This window comes from Lontra canadensis, unplaced genomic scaffold (assembly GCF_010015895.1).
Source record: "Lontra canadensis isolate GAN:19392208 unplaced genomic scaffold, GSC_riverotter_1.0 scaffold125, whole genome shotgun sequence".
Classification (NCBI taxonomy): domain Eukaryota; kingdom Metazoa; phylum Chordata; class Mammalia; order Carnivora; family Mustelidae; genus Lontra; species Lontra canadensis.
The window spans coordinates 1,343,791-1,367,724 of NW_022631119.1; the positions used below are offsets into that span (position 1 = coordinate 1,343,791).

At 39.7% G+C, this 23,934-nt stretch overlaps 1 protein-coding gene across 1 annotated transcript in view; it reads left to right on the forward strand.

Moving 5' to 3' along the window:
- Positions 1-2,737: 2,737 nt before the first annotated feature.
- The window catches only part of UBA2 (ubiquitin like modifier activating enzyme 2), a 41,972-nt gene continuing 20,775 nt past the window's right edge, over positions 2,738-23,934 (forward strand). Inside the window, exons 1-8 of the mRNA XM_032842180.1 lie at positions 2,738-2,941; positions 5,034-5,117; positions 6,339-6,409; positions 8,018-8,082; positions 9,431-9,531; positions 11,388-11,509; positions 19,207-19,274; positions 19,741-19,862. Coding sequence (XP_032698071.1) covers positions 2,804-2,941; positions 5,034-5,117; positions 6,339-6,409; positions 8,018-8,082; positions 9,431-9,531; positions 11,388-11,509; positions 19,207-19,274; positions 19,741-19,862 — 771 coding nt within the window. The 5' untranslated portion in view covers positions 2,738-2,803. The remainder of the gene's footprint in view (positions 2,942-5,033; positions 5,118-6,338; positions 6,410-8,017; positions 8,083-9,430; positions 9,532-11,387; positions 11,510-19,206; positions 19,275-19,740; positions 19,863-23,934) is intronic.

Consider the following 23,934-nt stretch of genomic DNA (forward strand, 5'->3'; position numbering starts at 1 on the left):
CTATTTGAATTTGTTAAGGTGGGCAAGCATTTTACACTGTATATTCACACTCATACAGAAAAATCCACAAAGAAAAGCCAAGGCCCTCAGTATTAGGTATATAAGGCCAGCCCGGCCTAGGGGAAGAGAAGGGAGGCAGGAGAGAAGCCAAGGAAGGTGGCTCGGATTGGGCGAGTGTCCAGAGGGATAACTAAGGTCAGCATCCTGGAAAAGGCCGCCTTTAGATTTAACTGCCAGGATGGGGTCTTTGTAAAAGCCAGCCCTAGGTAGGGAAAGAGCATCAGCAGCCCACTGTGCAGGGGTGCTTACCCCCCACCCCGGCCCCCCACCTGGGAGCACTCTGGCACTTCCCGCACTCATACCTCAGGACAGCGTCCTGAGTATTCCTCAGAAACCCGACCAGCTTGGTGTGTGGTTGGTGAACCAAGCAGCTGATGAAAAAGACCACAGATGTCAAAACCATTTTCCTCTGTTTTCTATCTTTACCTTTTCGCTTTAAAATTTTTTTTCTTGGGGTGCCTGGGTGGCTCAGTGGCTTAAAGCCTCTGCCTTCAGCTCGGGTCATGATCTCAGGATCCTGGGATCGAGTCTGGCATCGGACTCTCTGCTCAGCAGGGAGCCTGCTTCCTCCTCTCTCTCGCTCTCTCTGCCTGCCTTTCTGCCTAATTGTGATCTCTGTCTGTCAAATAAATAAATAAATCTTTAAAAAAATTTTTTTTTCTTACTGAATATATTTGACATATAACATTGTGTAAATTTAAAGTGTGCAGTATGTTAACTTCATACATTTACATACTGTAATATGATTGCTGTTGTAGCAATATTTAGCATGTTAAAAAACGAAATTCAACTGATTGATTTGAAGATCTAACTGGCTTTATTCAATGATTCATGATTCTGACCGCAAAGGTCTAGCAGGTAGAAAGGAGTTCTGAGGTGTTCAAAATGGGAGGTATTTATTGCCAAAGGATGGTGGGACAGGAAGTTAGAAGAGATTATTTCAGGCAAGGTTACCTATCCTTAGAAGGGTCTTATCAGGCAGATTAAATTGCTAGTGCAGACCGGGAAATTCCAGACTGATTGGTTTAAAATTCCACTCCTGGGAAAGTCTGAAACTGCAGTTAGGTTAGGTATTAACTTGGTTTAGCACAAGTGACTCCATTTTTAGCCTTTTGTTTCTTTTTTCAAGCACATAATAATCTTTCTTTTTAGTATTTGGAATAATTTTTTCTCATTTTAGAATTAGCATTTTCTTTGAGGAGCATGAGCATCTGGAAATACAGAAAAGCCTAAAAAAGAAAAATTATCCACAATTTCATCATACATAGATACACAAAAATATTAACCGTGGTTTTCTTCCTGCTTTTTAATATATTTTTGTTTTTATAAAATTTAGTCATACAAATGGTTTTGTATCTTTTAACATTATATTGTTAATATATTGTTATATATTATTAATACAACTTTTGATTATTTCCAAATTACCCTTGTTTAAAAAAAAAAAAAAAGGACAAGCCCAGAATGGAGTTGCTTAGGCTAAGCCTCACATCACCAAGCAGAGACTTAATTACAGTTAGGGCTCTCCCAGAAATGGGACTCTTAAACTAGTCAGTCAGGAATTGCCTGATCAGGGGTGCCTGACTGGCTCATTCAGGAGAGTGTGCGACTCTTGATCTCAAGGTTGTGAGTTTGAGCCCCACGTTGTGTGTAGAGATTACTTAAATAAGTATTTAAACTTTTAAGTTAAAATTTAAATTAAAACATTTAAAAAGGTAATCTACCCGATAATCCCCTAAAGGAAAGTAACCTTGCAGTAACCAACACACTTCTGTATAATTTCCTTGCTGCTTCTCCCTTCTAGCCATGAAAGTCTTTCATTTTAAAACAACTCAGAGATTGTCATCACCTAGATTGAATGCTGCCCAATTCGAATCAAGTTTTGCCCAAATAAAATTTTTAAAATATGCCTCCGTTATCTTAACACCCTCTAGAAAAGCTTTGCTTTAGAATCCTTACTTCTAGCTATGGGAGTGTTTTGATTTCCTATCTCTTGACCACAGGGAATGTTACACTTTTTCTTTCGTTGGCTTCATAAGTGAAAAAAAATTTAAGTACTATTTTACATTTCTTCAATTAAATTTTTTTAAAAGATTTTATTTATTTATTTGACAGGCAGAGATCACAAGTAGGCAGAGAGGCAGGCAGAGAGCAAGAAGGAAGCAGGCTCCCCACTGAGCAGACAGCCTGATGTGGGACTCGATCCCAGGATTCTGGGATCATGACTTGAGCCAAAGGCAGAGGCTTTAACCCACTGAGCCACCCAGGTGCCCCTCTTCAATTAAATTTTATGTTTATTGATCATATTGTTCATTTTCTTTGTGAGTGCCTGTTCACATCCTTGGCCTATATTTGTTGCTCGGGTGACATTTGTTTTCTTGTTCATCTGTAAGAGCTCTTTACATACTGGGGCGTGTGTCTTCTAAGGTGTTAGCCTTGGCTCTGAGTTCAAACCCCAGGCTAAAAGGTGGCCCTCAGGTTTCCTAAAGCCAGACCGCGGTTCTTTGCCCGTCTGTGAAAAACACTACGGGGCTGGAGTAGAGCGGGAGGTGTGCGAGATCCTTCGCGCAAAGCCCCACCGGGGCCCAGGAGGTCCTCTCCTCAGGTCCCGGGCGTCGCCCGCTCGGCGCCAACTGGCGACCGTAGTGCGCAGGAACGGAAGCTGGGCCGCCCTTCCCCCACCTGCTTCCGGCCGCGGCTCAGTTCTCGCGCCTCCGCCTCCGCCGCGGCTCGTGGTCGTCCCGCCATGGCACTGTCGCGGGGACTGCCTCGGGAACTGGCCGAGGCCGTGGCCGGGGGCCGGGTGCTGGTGGTGGGTGCGGGCGGCATCGGCTGCGAGCTCCTCAAGAACCTCGTGCTCACTGGCTTCTCCCACATCGACCTGGTGAGGGCCAGGCGTGCGCGCGGGCTGAATGGCGGGCCGTCTTGCCGGGGCCGGGGGCTCGGGCTCCGGAGGTCGGGACCAGAGTTGAGGGGGCAGGGGTGGCGGCAGCAGGCCGGTAAGCCCCGGGGTCGTGGCTGCCTGCGGAGAGGGCGCTCCTCGGCGGGGCCTGAGCCGGCCTCGCTGCACGCCGGGTCCGCTGCGGACGCCAGAGAGGCCGCGGGCTGGGGTCTTCCGGGCGTCGCGCCGCGCGGCCGCCCCCTACCTCCCTGGCAGCGCCAATTTGTGGCTGCTCTGGGCTGTGGAAGCGGCCTCGTGTGTGTTCGCTTCAGAGCAGTTCCCCAGCTGTAGTAGGAGGCAGGACGTGATTGTTTGAGTCTCGTGGATGTTGTGACTTCATTTCGGCGGTCTCCCTTAACTCAGAAATACTGGTCCAGAGCAGAGGGTGGCGGTAATAGGAGCCAATACGTCGTGAGCGCTTGTCCCGAGCCCGGCGCAGTTCTGAGCGGTTAACTGGCGTTAACGCGTCTAATCTTCGCTACCTCTATAAGGTTGCAAACGGCCATTTTCATCCCATTTTTTTTTTTTTAACAGACGAGAAGAAAAGTGAGGTTTAGAGGGGTTTTAGTAACTTACTTGGGTCACGAAGCAATTGGCAGGATTCCTTTGGGACTCGCGCTCCTCTGTTGTGGGTACGATCTGCGTGACTGTCATTGTTATCTCCATAGACACCGTCACTCAGGTCGTTAAAGATGTCCGTGAGGATTTTAACTTTTGCACTCACGTATAATGGCTGTAATTTTAAATCATTTCTGTTAAACTTTAGAGATTGGGGATGTTTGGAGTTCGGATGTGAGTTTAAATTGTCTTAAAGCATAGTGGAAGCACGGAATGGAAAAAAGTGGAAGTGGCAGACTGAGCTAATAAAGGAGTGACTGAGGAGGGGGGAGAATTCACACTTTTTTTCCTTTTTTGGTGGGGGGGAGCTGTTAAAAGGTTAGTCTTCCCATCCAGGTCTGCACTGCAGATCCAGATGTGATTGTGCCTTAGCTGGTAGCTACTGCTGCATGTTTAAAAGAACAGTTTTGTAATAGATAAGACAGTGGATTGGGCACGTGAAAAATAAATGCTGACTCTTTTTTATTTGATTCAGTTTTTTTAATAAATGTGGAAAGTACAAATAGAAAATGTTTAGGTGGTTATATAATATTTTCCAGAATTATAATAAAAAATGTTAAGATGTTTCATGATTAGAATGCTTGATTACTCGTCATATAAATTTATTGAAATGGAATGAAAGTCATTATTATTTTCTTCCCTTATATTTATTTTAAAGCAACAATTAGATAAAATTAAAATGTGACACTTTTGAAACCTCATGTAGACATTTCCTTTAACAGCCATTAGGTAATAATAATTGTAAATGGAATTGGATATAGATGAAGACTTGAACTAAAGTAGCAAAAATTCAGTAACTCTGCCAGGTATCATTTAAGAAAAACAAGTCACAGTTGAATCTAATGTAACAGACTTGGAAGGATAATTAGATTGGTAGATAAATGAATTATCTATTTATTTTCAACAGACACATAATTTTATGCCATCTAAGGAATTTCCAAACATACTTCTCAGGATGATTAAACAACAACAAAAAATGGGTCCTTCCTTAAAATAATATTTTTTAAGATTTTATTTATTTGACAGAGAGATCATAAGTAGGCAGAGAGGCAGGCAGAGAGAGGAGGAAGCAGGCTCCCCGCGGAGCAGAGAGCCCATTTCGGGGCTCCATCCCAGGGCTCTGCCATCATGACCTGAGCCGAAGGCAGAGGCTTAACCCACTGAGCCACCCAGGTGCCCCCTTTCTAAAATATTTTTGAGAAAATAATCTCTGAAATTAGATCCCAAGCTTTTAAAATATGTGTTAAATTATTTTTATCAGCTAAATAATTTTGGTATTACTGGTTGAAAATGAAAAACATTTTTTTCTGCTAATGTAACAAATAGCAAAAGTTTTGGGTTATGGATACTGAGGATAGTGATATTGCTCAAACATACCAGAAAACTTGTGGTTTATCTGGAGTTTATGCACTTGTAGATTGATCTGGATACTATCGATGTCAGCAACCTCAACAGGCAGTTTTTGTTTCAAAAGAAACATGTTGGAAGATCAAAGGCCCAGGTAAATTTATTTTTTTATGCTATTTCTGTTTATTCATTAATATTTCTGCACTTTTTTGAGGGATCTTCTTTTTATGATATCAGATTAATTGGGACTCTTCAGTAGGCGGGAGAATATACTCTATACACACACACACACACACACACACACACTCAATATACTCAGTAGGAGGAGAATATACTCAATACTTGCGAGATTGTGAAGAATAAAGTTGTAAAGGACTAAAGACTAAACCCTCCTGTTTTGGTCTGCTGAGGAAATAAATAGATGTGCTCTACCCAAACCTGTAAATGGTGTCCCATTCATATTTAAGTTTCTGATTGTTTCTTAGGATGAGCGTTGTTGCCCTGTTCCCTAGAGGTTGACTGCTCTGTATATATGAGGGCGAGAGAAGCTACAGCCTATTCTATGCTCTTGTTGCTCTTTTTCTAAAAGGGTAGCCTTTCCTGAGGTTCTAGCCACCTTGACCTTTCTTTAGTTCCTTGAATGTTCCATCTTGATTCAGGGTCTTAAAGCATCTTTTCACTTTGCTTTTCTCCCAGCCTTTTTGGCAAACTCCCACCCTTTTCTCCTTTTTAGTTTTCAAATTTTGGCTTTCTTCTCTAGGGATACAATCTGAATAAACCTTGTAGACTAAGTCAGACCTTCCTCTTAAAACAACTTCTACTTTTTCTTGTCTTTAAAATTTTTTTTAACTTATTTAAAAGTAATCTCCACACCACAACTCACAACCACGAGGTGAGATCAAGAGTAGCATGCCTTCCGACTGAGCCAGCCAGGCACCCTATAGCTTCTACTTTTTCTAGGTGTGATTTACCATAGTTTGTAGTTTCGTTTATCCACATGGATTAGTGTCACTTTGGCTCACCAGGTGCTTCATGCAGATCCTAGCACGTAGAAGATACTCAGTAAATGTTGAATGAATGAATGAATGAATGAATGAATCACACTTAGTTACTGCATTTTATATTTTTGTGGAAGCTTGCCATTCATGTAGATGTGTATAAAGGAAGGGGCCAGCTCTCCTGTTATTTTATAATTATGTGTGTATCTTAATCTTAATGAAGTTTTGTCACATTTTTATATTTCTTTAGTTTTTAATAAATAGGTATGTAAGTAGGTGAAATGAAAGTGTTATGTGCCATAAATAAACTTGAAATACAGAGAGAAATGTTGTAGCTATTTAGTAGATTAATAATTTAGTGTTGTTTGTTTTTCCAGGTTGCCAAAGAAAGTGTACTGCAGTTTTACCCAAAAGCTAATATCATAGCCTACCATGACAGCATCATGAAGTATGTTCTAATTATTATGTTGCAAAATTGTGTTTGTTGTAAATTAAACTTTGAGAGCATTAGGTATTTTTGTTAGCCAGATACAGGAGTTTGAAGTCATTCTGCTTTTTTCTTTTCGTTTCTTTTCTTTTCTTTCTTTTTTTTTTTTTTTAAGATTTTACTTATTTGAAAGGGAGAGACAGGGAGAGAGGAAACACAAGCAGAGGAAGTGGGAGAGGGAGAAGCAGGGGAGCCCAATGTGGGGCTCTATGCCCAGGACCCTAGGATCATGGCCTGAGCCAAAGGCAGACGCTTAACGACTGAGTCACCTAGGCACCCTGTCATTCTGCTTTTAAAAAATGATTTTCCCCAACTAACTATAGAGAACAAACTGATGGTTATCAGAGGGGAGGTTCCTTGGGGGTGGGTGGGTAAAATATGTGATGGGGATTAAGGAGGGCACTGATGATGAGCACCAGGTGGTGTATGTAAGTGTTGAATCACTGCATAACTAATATTATACTGTATGTTAACTAACTGAAATTTAAATAAAAACTTAGAAAAGAAAAATGATTTTTCTGGAAAAATTAAAATGTGGTAGTTGTGCTCACATAATAAGTTGAGTTTTATTAACAGTTTATACATATGATTTAAATGAGTTCGGTAAGAGGTAAGATATTTTAATAATTTAAATAAATAAGTTACTTGGAAACTTATAAGGGCCTTATATTTTTGTTTTAAATAAAGAAAAACTATGAAAAGTCATTAATATGTGATGATTCAGACTTCTAAATATATTGGTCTCATTCTGATTGATTTCAGCTCTGGTCTTTTTCAGTTTAAAAGGTTCTTTCCCAAAATAATTTATTTGGACTTTGATTTCTGTAATATAACACTAGGAATTGTAACAGGGCCATAGTTTTCACCGTTCATAAATATGCTCTGATCTCAGTAAAGATAGAGTAAATATGTAATTTTGGAAGTGTTGAAACAAAGGAACCCTGGGTCTAAATTATCCTTTATAGTTGTCTAACTTATAAGTAAATGATATTAGAAATAATAACTTATTGTTTAAGGTCTGGAGTTAGAGAAAATCTTAGACTTTTTCAGGAAATTTGTATCTCCAGGTTTTTTTTGTAAATTTCTGGATGTTTGCTCTGCAACCTTCATGTGGTTCTATAACCCCTTTACCCTGTGTTGCTTTCCCAGTGCTGCTAAAAGCGGGGACCCTAGAGGCCTGAACCCTGCCTGATCCTGACCATGTGAGGTGAAGCTAGAGGCCAGGCAGATCCTGGGAATGTGTTTTTTGTATGTTCCCAGGCTGCCCGGGGTAGGCCTGGTGGGACTGGTGAAGTCATGCCATCTTTCTGCCAGTGTGAGATCTTGGTCTTGGGCCCTAGATTGCTGAGCAAAAAGCATGTCTAGTCACGGGGATTAAGGGGAAATGATTTCTTTGAAATCTGCTGTGGAGTTTTGAAGAAGTCAAACCTATTATATGATATAGACCCCTAACATCAATTATTTTAGCACTGTTACTTTAATATATCTTTTAGGACCCTGTATTCTGCTGTTGACGATCAGGTATAAGGCCAGTTGTTTTGGTGACACTTGTTTTGTTTTGTTTTGTAGCCCTGACTATAATGTGGAATTTTTTCGACAATTTATATTGGTTATGAATGCTTTAGATAACAGAGGTGAGATTATTTTAATACATTTAATTCCTAAGTATTCCCCTTCACCCTCTAACAAGGCCATTTCCACTTTTAGTGTTTAAAGTATTCCTTATGAGTTACATCTAGAGGGAAGTAAGGTTAGGTTTAAAATTTGCCAGTTGATTGTAATTTTAACTAGAACTGGTTTCAGGCAGGAATTTAGCTATCATATACTCTGCTGTTCCATCAAAACATGTGAACATAGAAGTTGTTAAAGTCGCTAAAGAGGGTGACTACATATGGTATGTGGGTGTGTGCTTGTTTCAGAGTATCCCATCACTTAAGCACAGTGTGACTTCTTCGTTTACATGGAGATCTAAGAAATATCAGTGCCTGTATCTCACATCTCATCTCATCTCAAGACCAGTTAAGTCAGACTCTCAGAATGGGGCCTGATCGTCACATTTTTTTTAGTTTCCCACGTGATTCTAAAGTGCGATCAAGGCTGTAAAACCACTGTTTTAAGACTGGGGCAAGAGGATGTCAAAAGTTAGTATAGATGCCATGGATCCTGAATTATTTTAGGTATAGGTGGTGCTGTAAGAGAACAGACTGGATTTAGTTTAGATGTACAATTTTAGACCATTTAAAGCTTTCCACAATAGGAGGTAATGTTTCTTCAGTCAAGTGTTGTATAGCCAGTCATAGTTCTACATGTAAAACAACATTTGTGGGATGGTTTGTAACCATTTTGAGCCAGAAATACCAAAAAAAAAAAAACACAAAGTAGCATGAGAAAGGGTCAGAATGACTTTTTTTGGGTAAGATTTTATTTATTTGAGAGAGTGCACGTGAGTGAGGGGGGAGGGCCAGAGAAAGAGAAAATCTCAAGCGGCCTTGCGCTGAGCATGGAGCCCAAAGAGCCTAATGACGCTGAGATCACCTGAGCCAAAGTCAAGAGTCAGGTACTCAACCGGCTGAGCTACATAGGCGCCCCAGAATGACTTTTAACTAGACTCTTTATTTCCCTTGCTTTAAACTGCCTTAACGGTTCAAAGTTGATATTCCACATTCTCCGTCTACTTCCATGTATTAACTGATATTTTATTAGAATAATAGTAAGGACTCAGAACACATTGAAACAATGTTGTAACCAAGATTAATAGAGTAGGCACATCAGTAGAGTAAATTTGTGATATAAATTCCTTATGTTTGGAATTTTGCTAGTGAATGTCTCTTAAGTATAACAGTTTTATTACTCTGGTCATAGCTATAAGAAAATTGCATGACGAATTAAAAAAAAAATAGTTTGGGTAAATGTTATCCTAATTGAAGTAACTGATTTTTTTTTTTCCCCATAAACCCCTGCTAACTAGTGTTTTTCTTCCAGCTGCCCGCAACCATGTTAACAGGATGTGTCTGGCAGCTGATGTGCCTCTTATTGAGAGTGGAACTGCTGGTTACCTTGGGCAAGTAACTACCATCAAAAAGGTAAAGTAAGTTTTTTTTTTTTACTTCCCAGATATTTATTTGGGACCTTAAGGAGGGAAGACATAGACTTTGAATTTATATGATACGGGCTGGTCAGCATCCAAAATGTGGGGATTTTTGTGCTCTAATAAAACTTAGATACTATAAAGGTGATACAAAGAATATAGTTTCTTTTTTTTTAAACTCTGTGCTACTTGGCTTCTATAGCTTATATATTAAAATTACTAGAATGGTAAGTATAATAACAATACCTTTTTTTTTTTTTTTTTTTTTTTTTTTTTTTTAAAGATTTTGTTTATTTATTTGACAGACAGAGATCACCAGTAGTCAGAGAGGCAGGCAGAGAGAGAGAGAGGAAGAAGCAGGCTCCCCGCTAAGCAGAGAGCCCGACGCGGGGCTCGATCCCAGGACCCTGGGATCATGACCTGAGCTGAAGACAGAGGCTTAACCAACTGAGCCACCCAGGCATCCCATAACAATACCTTTTTAAATTCTTTATAGCTATGAGACTACATGTCATGCTATAGTTGATGGATGATAAAACAGCCTTTTGCAGCTTTACTTATTATCTAAAGTATGGACTTAATAGACTTGAAGAATACTTTGAAAATTTTTGGTGTAGTTGTGAAATATTTCAAGCGTTTAGAAGAAATTAGAGAATAGAGCAAATAAGGACCTGTGGACTCATAACCCAGTTTCATAAAATTCAGCATGGTGATCTTCATTCTTTTGGTTCTTTAGGAAGTTAAACCAGATACATTTGAAGAGTCATCTTGCAGGTTTGGAAACCAAAAGTCAAATTGAACTCCACTTAAAATTTGCGACTTTTGTCCATTATTTGACAGTTTACCCATGTTGGAAATTGTGGCACTGCTGCTTTTGTTTTAGCTGATAAATACTACTCTTGGAAGATTATTTAGTATCCTTTTACAAAGACTGTTATAAATATCTGTGTATTAAATTTAGTTAGATCAGTGGAGTCCTTCAGAGTCTGTTCATAGGTCACAGCAGTAGTTCTCTTTTTCACTGTGATTTGAGGGATGGCTGCCCCCAAGAAGGTTTACTGAAAGGACACCAGAAATGGTATTGTGGAGAAAATCCTGGATCTGCTGCCATTTATATTAAAACGATTGGCAGGTTTTGGTTCTTTAACCATTATTAGAAAGACATGGCTTGTTAACCTGATCCTAAGGTACTAGTATGTATTAAGACTGAGGTTAAGAATTGCTGAAATGAGGAATGTTCATTTGATGGTTTTGAAAAATTTTCTTAGGTGCCTCAAGGATTTCTTATGTTGCAAATTAAAATGTAACCCTAGCTCAACAAAATAAAGAGTATTTTGTTTGGTAATATCTAGGATTTTTCTGTGTATATAGGTGGTTCTTGAAATTACTTTCAGTTTTCTTAGTGTTCAGGGTATTATAAGGTAAGGCTATGAATGATAATGAAATAACTGGGGTCCACACCTTTGAGAGAATTGGTTAGAAAGCTGTTGTTTGTGTATCTAGTAGTTTTTCTTTTGTTTAGTGTGATAAGGTGAACTTCTTGTATTTGATACTCAGGTGCAGTGTGGTTTTGTTTTGGTTTTTTTTTTGTTTGTTTCTGGCCTGTTGTAAGTGCTGTTTACTGGGCCAGGAGTCAAGAATCCTGGCTTAGAATTAGCTGTCCGTGTGATTGATTGAATTCACTTTTGTTATAGTTCCTTGTTTATAATAAGGATTTTGGAGTCACTGATATTGTAAAATTTCCTTGACAGCTAGAATGTAGATGAATGAATATTTATGATGATACTATTTTATAATGTTGAAAAACCACCATCATGGGATAAATACTTTTCTCATATTCTGACTTTGCAGGGCGTAACTGAGTGTTATGAATGTCATCCCAAACCTACCCAGAGAACTTTTCCTGGCTGTACAATTCGTAACACACCTTCTGAACCTATTCATTGCATCGTTTGGGCAAAGTATTTGTTCAAGTAAGAGTGTATATATTTCCTGGTGTATTTTTAGTACTGATGATGGGAAATGAGGTCATTTTTATTTATATAACTTATAAATATATAAGTATACTTAAGTATACTTAGGAGCAATTTTATTTTATTTATTTATTTAAAAAGATTTTATTTATTTATTTGACAGAGAGAGAGATCACAAGTAGGCAGAGAGGCAGGCAGAGAGAGGAGGAAGGAGGCTCCCTGCTGAGCAGAGAGCCCGATGCGGGGCTGGATCCCAAGGACCCGGAGATAATGACCTGAGCTGAAGGCAGAGGCCCAACCCACTGAGCCACCAGGCGCCCCGAGGAATATTTTTTAAAATATGGCAAAGAGACTTTCCGTTAACTTTCTTGTAATATATTTTTTTTTTTTAAGATTTATTTATTTGTCAGAGAAATCATAAGTAGGGAGAGAGGCAGGCAAAGAGAGACACAGGGAAGCAGGCTCCCTGCTGAGCAGAGAGCCCAATGTGGGATACAATCCCAGGACCCTGAGATCATGACCTGAGCCTCGGGCAGAGGCTTAACCCACTGAGCCACCCAGGCGCTCATCTTGTAATATTTCTTGGGCTCAATTCAGCCAGCATTGCATGCATGTCTGTTATATACCATGGACTGTTTAGGTTTAGGAAGCCTGATACTGGAGACAGGCATATAACTAAATTTAATTCTATATAACTGAATTCAAATCTGTGTATTTGGAACTATAAAAACATACTTAGAAGTAATTTATTGGTTAAAAAGTAAATTATGGAAGTTAAAAATACTTTGTAATGATAATGAAAATAACTGCATGTGAAACTTGGATGCATGGAATGTGGCAGTTGGAAGAAAAGTTGTAGGCTTACACACATGAAGAAAGATGGGCATTAACGAGCTAAGAACCCAACTTAAATAGAAAAAGGATAAACTCTGAGGAAATAAGTGGGAAGGATATAATTGAGGTAAGAGGAAAAAAAATACTTTGTTGAGTTCAGTCATGAAAAGGAGAGAGAAATAACAAAATGGGGAATGTAATCTCAGCACAGATTTAAATGATAGTAAAGAACAAAAGGATGATAATAAAAAGATGGTGCCTGTATACAGAGATTTTTAATGATCTGGATAAATTATTATTATTATTATTTTTTTTTATAAAGATTTTTTTTTATTTATTTATTTGACAGAGAGAGATCACAAGCAGACAGAGAGGCAGGCAGAGAGAGAGGAGGAAGCAGGCTCCCTGCCGAGCAGAGAGCCCGATGCGGGGCTCGATCCCAGGACCCTGAGATCATGACCTGAGCCAAAGGCAGCGGCTTAACCCATTGAGCCACCCAGGCGCCCCTGGATAAATTATTTTTATATTTACTTATTTTAGAGAGATAATACAGGGAGAGGGAGAGAATCTCAAGCAGACTCTGGGCTGTAATGCAGAGCTAGATAAGGGGCTGATCTCATGACTCATGAAATCCCAACCTGGATTGAAACTCAAGAGTTGGATCCTTAACTGACTGTGTCACCCAGGGTCTTCTGGATAAATTCATTTTGGATGGGGGGGGGGGGAACCTGACTTAAAAAGAAGTAAGAAAGCCTGAATAGTACTATATCTTAGGTGAATTTAATAAGTGGTTTAAATTTTGAATAATATACCAAACCTATGTGAATTTACTGGTGATTTCCACTAAACTTGCAAGTACTGTATCATAATGTTAAGTAAATTGTCCTGGAGACATTTTTAAAAACTTGAATACTTCTTAGGTTGTATTATGGTGCTGTTGTGTCTCTTACCACGAACCACTTAAGGCCATTATGGAATAAAAGGAGAATTTCAAGACTTATTTTTTTTTAATAATTTATTTGAGAGAGCACACATGTGCATGCTTAGCCCTATTAGAATGTGGGAAGGAGCAGAGGGGTAAAAGGAGAGAAACAGATTCCCCATGGTTTCTCAGAGCCCGAGCGGCTCAGTCTCATGACTCTGAGATTATGACCCTGAGCAGAAATCAAGAGTCGGACATTTAACCAATTGAGCCACCCAGGCACCCCTCATGACAAAAATTCTTCTTTTTTTTTTAATTGCTAGCGAGAAGAGAGCACAAGCAGGGATAGTGACAAAGGGAGGGAAAAGCAGGCTCCCCACAGAGCAAGGAGCTGGATGTGGGACTTGATCCCAGGACCCTGGGATCATGACCCAAGCCGAAGGCAGACACCCAACTAACTGTGCCACCAAGGCGTCCCAAAAATTCTTAATAAAATAAGAACATTTTATCAACCTGATAAAAGATATTTAAAACACTGCAACAAACATTGGTTTTCCTTATTTTTTGATTAAGATATAATGTATATGCACTCAGAAAAGTACATATACAATGGTATAACAATGAAATTTCATAAAAAATACACTTTGTAGGGCACCTGTGTTCAGCTCAGGTCATGGTCTCAGGGTCCTGGGATCGACGCCCCCCATGGGGCTCTGCTTAGCGGAGATCCTGCTTCCCCCTCTCCCTCTGCCTGCCTCTCTGCCTACTTCTAATCTCTCTCTTTCAAATAAATAAAACATCTTTAAAAAAAAAAATACACTTTGGGGGTGCCTAGGTGGTTCAGTGGGTTAGTAAGCCTTTTGCCTTTGGCTCAGGTCATGATCTCAGGGTCCTGGGATTGAGCCTCGCATTGGGCTCTCTTCAGCGGAGAGCCTGCTTCCTCCTCTCTCTCTGCCTTCCTCTCTGCCTACTTGTGATCTCTGTCAAATAAATAAATAAGTAAAATCTTTAGGGAAAAAACCCACATTTTGTAAATTATTTGGCAAACGTTTTTTCTTTTTAACGGAGTTAACAGTTTCAAATTTACAGAAATACTGAGATGATAATACAGTGTTCCCATCCAGTTTCCTCTTTTAAAATTGTTTGTTAGTATGACACTAACATGTAGTAATTAATGAACCACTATTGATACCCTATTTTTTTTTGTAAGATTTTATTTATTGGACAAAGTGATCACAAGTAGGCAGAGAGGCAGGCAGAGAGAGACGGGGAAGCAGGCTCCCCACTGAGCAGAGAGCCCAATGCGGGGCTCGATCCCAGGACGCTGAGATCATGACCCAAGCTGAGGGCAGAGGTTTAGCCCACTGAGCCACCCAGGCGCCCCAGTTGATACCTTATTTATTAACTGAAGTCCATAGTTTATTCAGAGAGTCCTTTGTTTTTACCCCGCATCCCTTTTCTGTTCCATGATACTGTGTTACCATTAATTGTCTGTCGTGTATCTTTAGGCCTCCTTTGGCTCTGATAGTTTCTTAGACTTTCCTCCTTTTTTATGACCTGATAATTTTGAGGAGTGCTGGTCAGGTATTTTGTAGGATGCCCCACTAGGGAAATTTTTTTATCGTGTTAACGCTGTTATTATGAGCTATTGGGAGGGAAATCACAGAGGTTGATAAATTGCCATTTTCGTCACATCATATGAAGAGTAAATATGTTACTGACATGATTTATAACTGTTAGTGTTGGCCTTGGTCACTTAACTAAGGTAGTGCTTGTCAGGTTTCTTCAGGATAGTTACTCTCCCCATCTTCCCGCTTTTACACTGTACCATGCACTTTGGAGGGAAGTCACTGTGCAGCTTATACCTAAGGAATGGGAGCAGTGTTCTATTTCCTTGAGGGCTGAGTATCTACATAATTAGAGTTTTCTGCTTAGAAGGTTGGTCTCTTCTCAACTGTCTGTTGACATATTCATCATTTATATCTGCATGCATTCATTTTGAATATATTTTATACTTCGGGTTAAGTCCAATAGTATATTTTGTTGCTTAGATTGTTCTAGCTTTGGCCACTGGGAGCTCTTTCTGTTAGCTCTACGCTTTTAGACATGCTGCCATCAACGTGGGTGGAGGTGTTTGGGGAGCAGTTCCTTGCTTTCTGGTACTAGATGTTCCAGGCTCATTATGTTATTTCCTGCCGTAGAACCAGACCTTTCTCCAAGGAACCCTGATACCTTTTATTGAAGGATGGCATTAGAAACCAAGATCTGAATGTTTGGCATGCTAGGTGTCATATCTTTTGGGCCCTCTTAGCCAACAGAGCAAAAATATATCTATATTAATTTGTATATATACACAAATTTGTAAACATATCTGTATATTAAGCTAAACATGAATTCATACTGGTTATTCATGTTGGTCCAGCTCTAATCTATTATAATCATTCTAGCTTTCTCCCCTTGCTTTTCTGTACAGTCCCACACTCAGTCAGAAACTTCCACTATTTGCCATCCATATATAATATAAGCATTACTTTATTTATTTTTGAAAGTTTCTTTTGTTTATTTGAGAGAGCATGCACACAAGTAGGGGAAGGGGCAGAGGGAGAAGAAGACCTCTGCTGAGCCTGACACAGGGCTCTATCCCAGGACCCTAGGATCACGATCCAAGCTGAAGGCAGATGCCCAACCGCCTGAGCCACCCAGGTGCACCAGTGTAAGCATTATTTTTAATGATAAAAGTTACAAGTCATCCCCTTTGAAATCAGAGCTGGCATGAGGATGCCCATTATTGCTGCTGCTTGAAATGACGTTCCGAGCCCACACAATCAGACAAAATGGAAATATAGGAGAAGAGATGAGAAAAAAAGAAACATCACTCTTTATGTACAATATAGTTACTTGTATAAAAAGTTCCAGAGAACCTATAGACAGATTATTAGAAATGACAGTTCAGCAGCATGGCCGACTAAAAGATTACATTTCTATATGCAGCCTCAGGCAGTTAGGAAGTATAAAAATAGATAACTTACTATAAAGTCATATAATTAAACATTAAAGATAAATATAAAGTATCTAAAAACATGAAGTACCTGATACTCTCAGGTACTTATAAATCTTGATTTATAAGACCCAGTATGGAAAATTATAGTAACTATTGGAACATTAAAAGGAGGATAAAGAGTAAAGAATGTATTTGTGGATTGGAAGTGTTAGTATTGTGTATGTGTCATTTGTCTTCAAGTTTGATCTATAGATTCAAATGCAGTTCCAATTAAAATCTCACGGTGGGGGGGCTTGGTTGGCTCAGTGGGTTAAAGCCTCTGCCTTCAGCTCAGATCATGATCATAGGGTCTTAGGATCAAGCTCCGCATTGGGCTCTCTGCTCAGCAGAGAGCCTGCTTCCCGCCACCTGCCTCCCCAACCCCCCGCCTGCCTCTCTGCCTACTTGTGATCTCTGTCAAATAAAAATAAAATAAAAAAATATATATATCATCAGGGTTTGTACTGGAACTTGTTCAGCTGATAATAAAATTTATATATATTCCTGGAAAGGAGTAGGTTGAGGTGACTTGTTCTGATAGATGTCAAGGTTTGAAATAAGCTAAAAGGAACTTAAAATGTGTTGCTGGTACAGAGATAGGAAAACAGACCATTAGGACAATGCAGAGCTCATGACCAAGGTTGGGTAAGAGATCCCAAATGAAAGAAGGGATTAAATGCAAGGTAGAACAATTCATTATCAATGTGGAAAAAGCATTCTCTACTTTAAATAATATATAGGGCGCCTGGGTGGCTCGGTGGTTTAAGCCTCTGCCTTTGGCTCAGGTCATGATCTCAGGGTCCTGGGATCAAGCCCCGCATCGGGCTCTCTGATTGGCAGGGAGCCTGCTTCCTCCTCTCTCCCTCTCTGCCTGCCTCTGCCTACTTGTGATCTCTGTCAAATAAATAAATAAAATCTTAAAAAAAAAAAATATATATATATATAAATTAAGTCCAGATGGATTAAGTATTTAGATGTGAACAGAAAAATCTTTCTAATAAAGGGAGAATCTTCAGGGAACAATGTCTCAAGACACAAAGTGCTAATCATAAAAGAAAGGGTTGATGCATTCAAATTAATTAAATATTTGTCAAAAGACATTATGATAAAATATTTGCAGCATAAAGTCAACTAAAAAATTATGATCTTAGGGGCGCCTGGGTGACTCATAACGTTAAGCCTCTGCCTTCGGTTCAGGTCATGATCCCAGAGTCCTGGGATCAAGCCCCCTTATCAGGCTCCCTCCTCTGCGGGTAGCCTGCTTCTCCCTCTCCCACTCCCCCTGCTTCTGTTCCCTCTCTCGCTGTGACCCTCTTTGTCAAATAAATACATAAAATCTTTAAAAAATAAAATAAATTATGATCTTAGAATATATTCATCAAAAAAATAGACAGCCTGACAAAATAATATGAACAGGCATTTTTTTCATTTAGAGGGAAACCGACGTAGGTAATAAGCAAATGAAGAAATGTTTAACTTCATGACTAACATGAAAAGTTAATAATAAAATCACAAGATACTATTTTATACTCAGTAATTTGGCCAAATGTTAAGTCTGGAGAGGAAGTGAATGGATAGGAGCTCTTACATGCCTTTGTGGGGGGTGAAAATTGGTACAGTGACTGGGAAACAAGTGTGCATTTTCTTGTAGGGTATATTAGTTTTGAGAAGCTTTGAGATTGATAGCTTTTCCTTTTTTTTTTTTTTTTTTTAAACTGCAAAGGATTCCTTTGAAAAGTACAAGTACTTATAAGTCAAGTACTTGAGGAAAGGTGGAACATTATATTCCTGTAAGTGTTATTAAATAGTTTTTAGGATGACTGGATTAACAAAAGAGAATTCCTGCTTAATACATTGTTTCTGAAGGCCTTTTAGTAGTGAAGAGATACATTACCATGGAAAGAACATCTTAACTCACTGCTTATTCTTTTTTTTTTTTTTTTTAAATATTATTTATTTATTTGAGAGAGAGACAGTGAGAGAGAGCATGAGCGAGGAGAAGGTCAGAGGGAGAAGCAGACTCTCTGTGGAGCCAGGAGCCCAATGTGGGACTCGATCCCAGGACTCCAGGATCATGACCTGAGCTGAAGGCAGTCACTTAACCAACTGAGCCACCCAGGTGCCCCATAACTCACTGCTTATTCTTAAACCTAGATGAGCATCCAGCACATAGCAGATGTGTAATAATGTTTTTTTAATAGCTAGCTGCAGGTGTATTTCACAAGTATCATCTGGCGTTAGAATGTTGTCCAGGTAAAATGAAAAAGCTGCTCACCTATGTCTTTTCTTTCTTTTCAAGATTTTATTTATTTTATTTATTTGTTTGTTTATTTAAAGATTTTTAAATTTATTCACTTGACAGACAGAGATCACAAGTAGACAGAGAGGAAGGGAAGCAGGCTCCCTGCTGAGCAGAGAGCCTGATGCGGGGCTCGATCCCAGGACACTGGGATCATGACCTGAGCTGAAGGCAGAGGCTTTAATCCACTGAGCCACCCAGACGCCCCAAGATTTTATTTATTTGACAGAGATCACAAGTAGGCAGAGATGCAGGCGGGGGGAAAGGGGGGAGCAGGCTCCCTGCCAAGCAGAGAGCCTGATGTGGGGCTCAATCCCAGGACCCAGAGATCACGACCCTAGTTGAAGGCAGAGGCTTTAACCCACTGAGCCACCCAGACGCCCCTTACCTATGTCTTGATCAAAGATTTTAACATAAGAATTTGCAGAGCCTAGATGATAGGAGTGAATATAGGTGTACAGAAATTTAGCCTGCCAATTGTTTATTTCTCATTCCTCCTAAGGATTTGGAATATTCTAAATTTAGTTGTTTTGAGGGGAAGTAGGAAAAGTAAGTATTCAGAATATTTTGTTGAACATAAATATTTATTACTTTTATTATAGCCAGTTGTTTGGGGAAGAAGATGCTGATCAAGAAGTGTCCCCTGACAGAGCTGACCCTGAAGCTTCCTGTGAGTAGACTGGGATATGTTCTCTTATTTAATGAGGACTGCCTTTATTTTGCTAACTTAATATTAGTAGCATAAGAGGAGAAAAAAATAATTGCTGTTTTGTGTTAGACAGTATGTGTTTAAGATGGGTTATTTCATCTTTAAAACAATGTTTTAAAAAAGTGAGTGGTTCCATTTACTGGTGAGGACAAGGTGCAGAAATTTCACAGATGTAAATAGAGCAGAGAGTTGTTTCCAGATCTGATTATAGGTCCATATTTTGAACTGTTCTACACGTGGCCTTCAGAAACTGAGGTAGAAAAAGATTGTGAGCGTATTATTCTTTATTTTTGAACTCTGAATATGTCTTGTGCAGGTGACTTCCACGAATGACTCCCCCCCCCCCCCCCCCCCGCCGCCCGAAGGTAGATGAGAGCTTAGTTCTACATTTATTATAGCTGAGAATGAAACGGTGTTTGTTTTGTAGGGGAGCCAATGGAAGCTGAAGCCAGAGCCAGAGCATCTAATGAAGATGGTGACATTAAACGTATTTCCACTAAGGAATGGGCTAAATCAACTGGATATGATCCAGTTAAACTTTTTACCAAGGTTATATTTACTTTCTTTATAATTATGGATAGATTCATTATTCTGTTTGTTTTAAAATAGTACATGAAACACATGCTTTTTATGCCTAATGCTGTCTTAATAAGTTGATTGATGTCATCAGGGTAAGCAGGTTTTGGAATTTTAAAGATTTGAAAGAGAGGGAGCAGGAGAGAGAGCATGAGCCGGGGGATGGGGAGAAGCAGACTTCCCTCTTAAGCAGAGAGCCCATGTGGGGCTTGATCCCAGGGCCCTGGGATCATGGCCTCAACCGAAGGCAGTGGCTTATTAACCAGCTGAGCTGTGCACGCGCCCCTAGGTTTTAGAATTCTAGCACTCAGGCTAAATCAATGTAGCATCTTCATAGGAATTAAAATAGAGGGGCCCACTTATACACTCTTGGTTGGCTTTCCTTCCCTCACTTACACTGAACTTCTTGGTTTTCCTTTGGTTCCTGCTGTTTCTCGTCTTATATCCCTTTCCTGCTCAGATCTCTTGGGAGTTTGATATGTACTGAATTACTCTTGAATTCCTAATCCTCTCATTCTTGGTTGACTCCATCTTCATTAATATGTATTCTGTATGTATGTCTTACTTGCCTGCTGAATATTTCTAGAGAAATCTACAAGATTGTTTTAATAGGCTCTTTCTAATTATAGTCCAGCTAGGTCTTCACTTCTATGTTTAAAGTCTTTTTAACTTCTTTGGCCTTACTCCCTAGTTAGTTTATCGTAATTTGACACTGGAAGATTTCTCAGCTTTACTTGAACTGCCTTATACATTCCTACCATCCTTATTGAGCAGATGACCTTAAGGATTTATTAAACAGGTGTAAAGCCATTCGACAAAATGTACCCGTCAAGAGAAGGTTGCACTTCGTGCAGACTCCCCCCTATTTGAGAGAAATCTTTTTAAGTAAAGGTCAATTCTACTTTTTCTTTCCCCTTGTACCTTAGTCTTTTTTAGTAGGCTCCATGCTGAATGTGGGGCTTGAACTCAAAACTAAAATTGAGAGTCACATGCTGTACTGACTGAGCCAGCCAGGTACCCCCTGTACCTTTTAAAATTTTTTTCTTTATCATTCTGTTTTGCCAGTTTTATTATAGTATGTTTTGGTGTTTGTCTGCTTTTGTTGATTTTTTAAAAATTCTATTTTTAATTTAATTTTTATTTTTTTTGACAGAGATCACAAGTAGGCAGGGGGAGTGGGGAAGCAGGCTCCCCGCCAAGCAAAGAGCCTGATGCAGGGCTTGATCCCAGGACGCTGGGATCATGACCTGAACTGAAGGCAGAGACCTTGACCTACTGAGCCGCCCAGGGGCCCTGCTTTTGTTAATTTTGATGGGAGTTCTCTGTGCCTGCTAGATCCTGAATATTTGTTTCCTTCCCCAGATTAGAGAAGTTTTCAGCTATTACTTCAAATCAGTTTTCTCTCCCCCTTTCTCTTCTTCTGGTAATTCGAATTTTAGTTATGTTTGGTAGAGTCACTAAGTTCCCTAAGTCTGTCCCATTTTGCATAATTCTTTTTTCTCTTTTCAACTTGAGTACTTTCCATTACCCTGTCTTTTAGGTCTCTGATTCATTCCTCTGCTTCTTCCATCCTGCCGCTCATTTCATCAAGTGTGTTTCTCATTTTTTGTGAGAAACACAAAAAATTTTGTGGTTCCTGAAGATTTTCTCTGATCCGTTTTTGTCTTTCTCTCATTCATGGCTTGCTGATTTTCTTTAGTAATACATTTGGATTTCTTTCTCATTATTCTTTGGATATTTACTAGTGGTTTTGGTATGTGCTTGCCATTAAGTTTGTATTATAACCTCTTCTCCATATAACAGTCTGTATTAAGTTGATGGTTGTTAACGTTTGAACCCATTCTTGATGCCTCCACACCTCCAACAATATAACCTGTTGTCATGCTTTACATCCTTTTATTTTGTGAGTTCCTTGACTGACTTTTTACAGAAATATTCATTCTTTCTGCTTTTGTGTTTACTACTTTCATACTGCCACTTTTGGTCTCTCCTTTCCACTCATGGAGTTACCTATAATATTTCTTTTTTTTTTTTTTTTAAGATTTTATTTATTTATTTGACAGAGAGAGATCACAAGTAGGCAGAGGAGGCAGGCAGAGAGAGAGAGAGAGGGAAGCAGGCTCCCCGCTGAGCAGGGAGCCCGATGCGGGACTCGATCCCAGGACCCTGAGATCATGACCTGAGCTGAAGGCAGCGGCTTAACCCACTGAGCCACCCAGGCGCCCCACCTATAATATTTCTTGCTGGCTAAATGGTCATGAACTTTTTTTTCATTTGGGAAAGTTTTTAATCTCCTATTCTGAATAATAGCTTTGCTGGATAAAGTATTCTTGGCCACAGGTTTCTCCCATTCAGCTCTTGGAATATATCATGTAATTGCCTTCTGGCTTGAAAAGTTTCTCCTGAAAAATCTCCTGCTGGCCTTAAGGGGTTTCCTTTGTAAGCTACTATCTTCATTTTTTCTTGCTGCTTTTAACTTTTTTTCTTTATCACCGTATTTTACCAATTTAATTTTTTTGTACCTTAGTTTTCAAACAGTATTTTCTCTCTGCTCTCTTGATTTTTTTCGTGGCTCCTGTCTGCTTTCCAACATGCATAGGTCCCAATGTCCTAACCAAATTGCCTACTACTCCCTCCAGTTTATGTTTCCTCTCCTTTCCTTAGTGAAAGAGATGTCGCAGGTTGACTCTTAAAACCTGTTGCATTTATTTCCTTGTTACAGTCTTTTCCTTAGAAAACAGATTTTGGTTATGCTTAAAATGTTACAGATAGTGAAAGTATTTTCCAAACTTGTGTCCATATTCCTCTTCCCATTCTAGTCTGAGCAACATTTGAATGCCGGCATTATCTGAAGCACATCTCCAGTCTGTTCAGTAGATAACTAAGCATCTGCTATGTGCTGGTCACCACTCTGACAGGAGATACAGTAGTGAATAAGATAGAAAATAGGGTCCCAGCTCTTTGTAGTAGACTCGTAGTTTAGAGGAAAAGTCAAACATGGAACATGTAATATCGAATTCAGAGTGTTATAGCTAAGATCAGATGTATTGGAACCCTTTTTAATACTAAGTAGACTTAACATTGTTTTTAGACATTGTTATTGGATCTAGTATGAGGGTTCAAAAGAGGTGTTCCAGAGGAAGTGACATTTCAACTGAAGACTTTAAAGAATTGGGGTGGGGATAAGAATGCTACATATACAAAGAAGGTCTCTGGTCAGAAAACTGAAATAATTCCCATCTAAGGGAAGAGTGGGAAGAGGACTAGAAACACAACCTGAGGCCACATCAGGCAAGACTTTTTAGGTCATGACAAGGATGCTATACCAAGGCAATGGGAATCCATTAAAAGGTGGTCTGTAGGATCAAATATAGAGGGTATGCTGTGCACCATTCTAGGACCTGATAACTCCTGTTGTAATCAATATGGGATGGTGCCTTCTGAAGTTGTACAATGCTAGAATAATCTGAAATACAACCTATCTGCATTCCCAGTGGAGGGTGGAGGAAAAAGTAGATTTGTTTAAGGCACTGGGTAGCTCAGTTGATTAAGTGTCCAATTCTCTCTCTTTTTTTTTTTTTTTTTTTTTTTTTAAGAAATAAAAAATTATTTGTGAGAGAGAGCACAAGCAGGGGAAGCAGCAGTCAGAGGGAGAGGCAGGCTCCCCATTGAGTAGGGAGCCCTATGTAGACTTGATCCCAGGATGCTGGGATCATGACCTGAGCTAGAGGCAGACACTTAACCAACTGAGCTACCCAGGCATTCCCCCCCTTCCCTTTTTTTTAAGATTTTATTTTATTTATTTGACAGAACAGGCAGGGGTAGGTGCAGGCAAAGGGAGGGGGAGAGAGAGAGAAGCAGGCTCCTGTTAAGCAAAGCAGCACGATGCAGGGCTCGATCCCAGGACCCTGGGATCACGACCTGGGCCAAAGGCAGCTGCTTAACCACCTAAGCCACCCGGGAGCCCCAAGTGTCCAACTCTTGATTTTGGCTCAGGTCATTATCTCAGGGTTGTGAGATTGAGCCCCACGTTTGGCTCCATGCT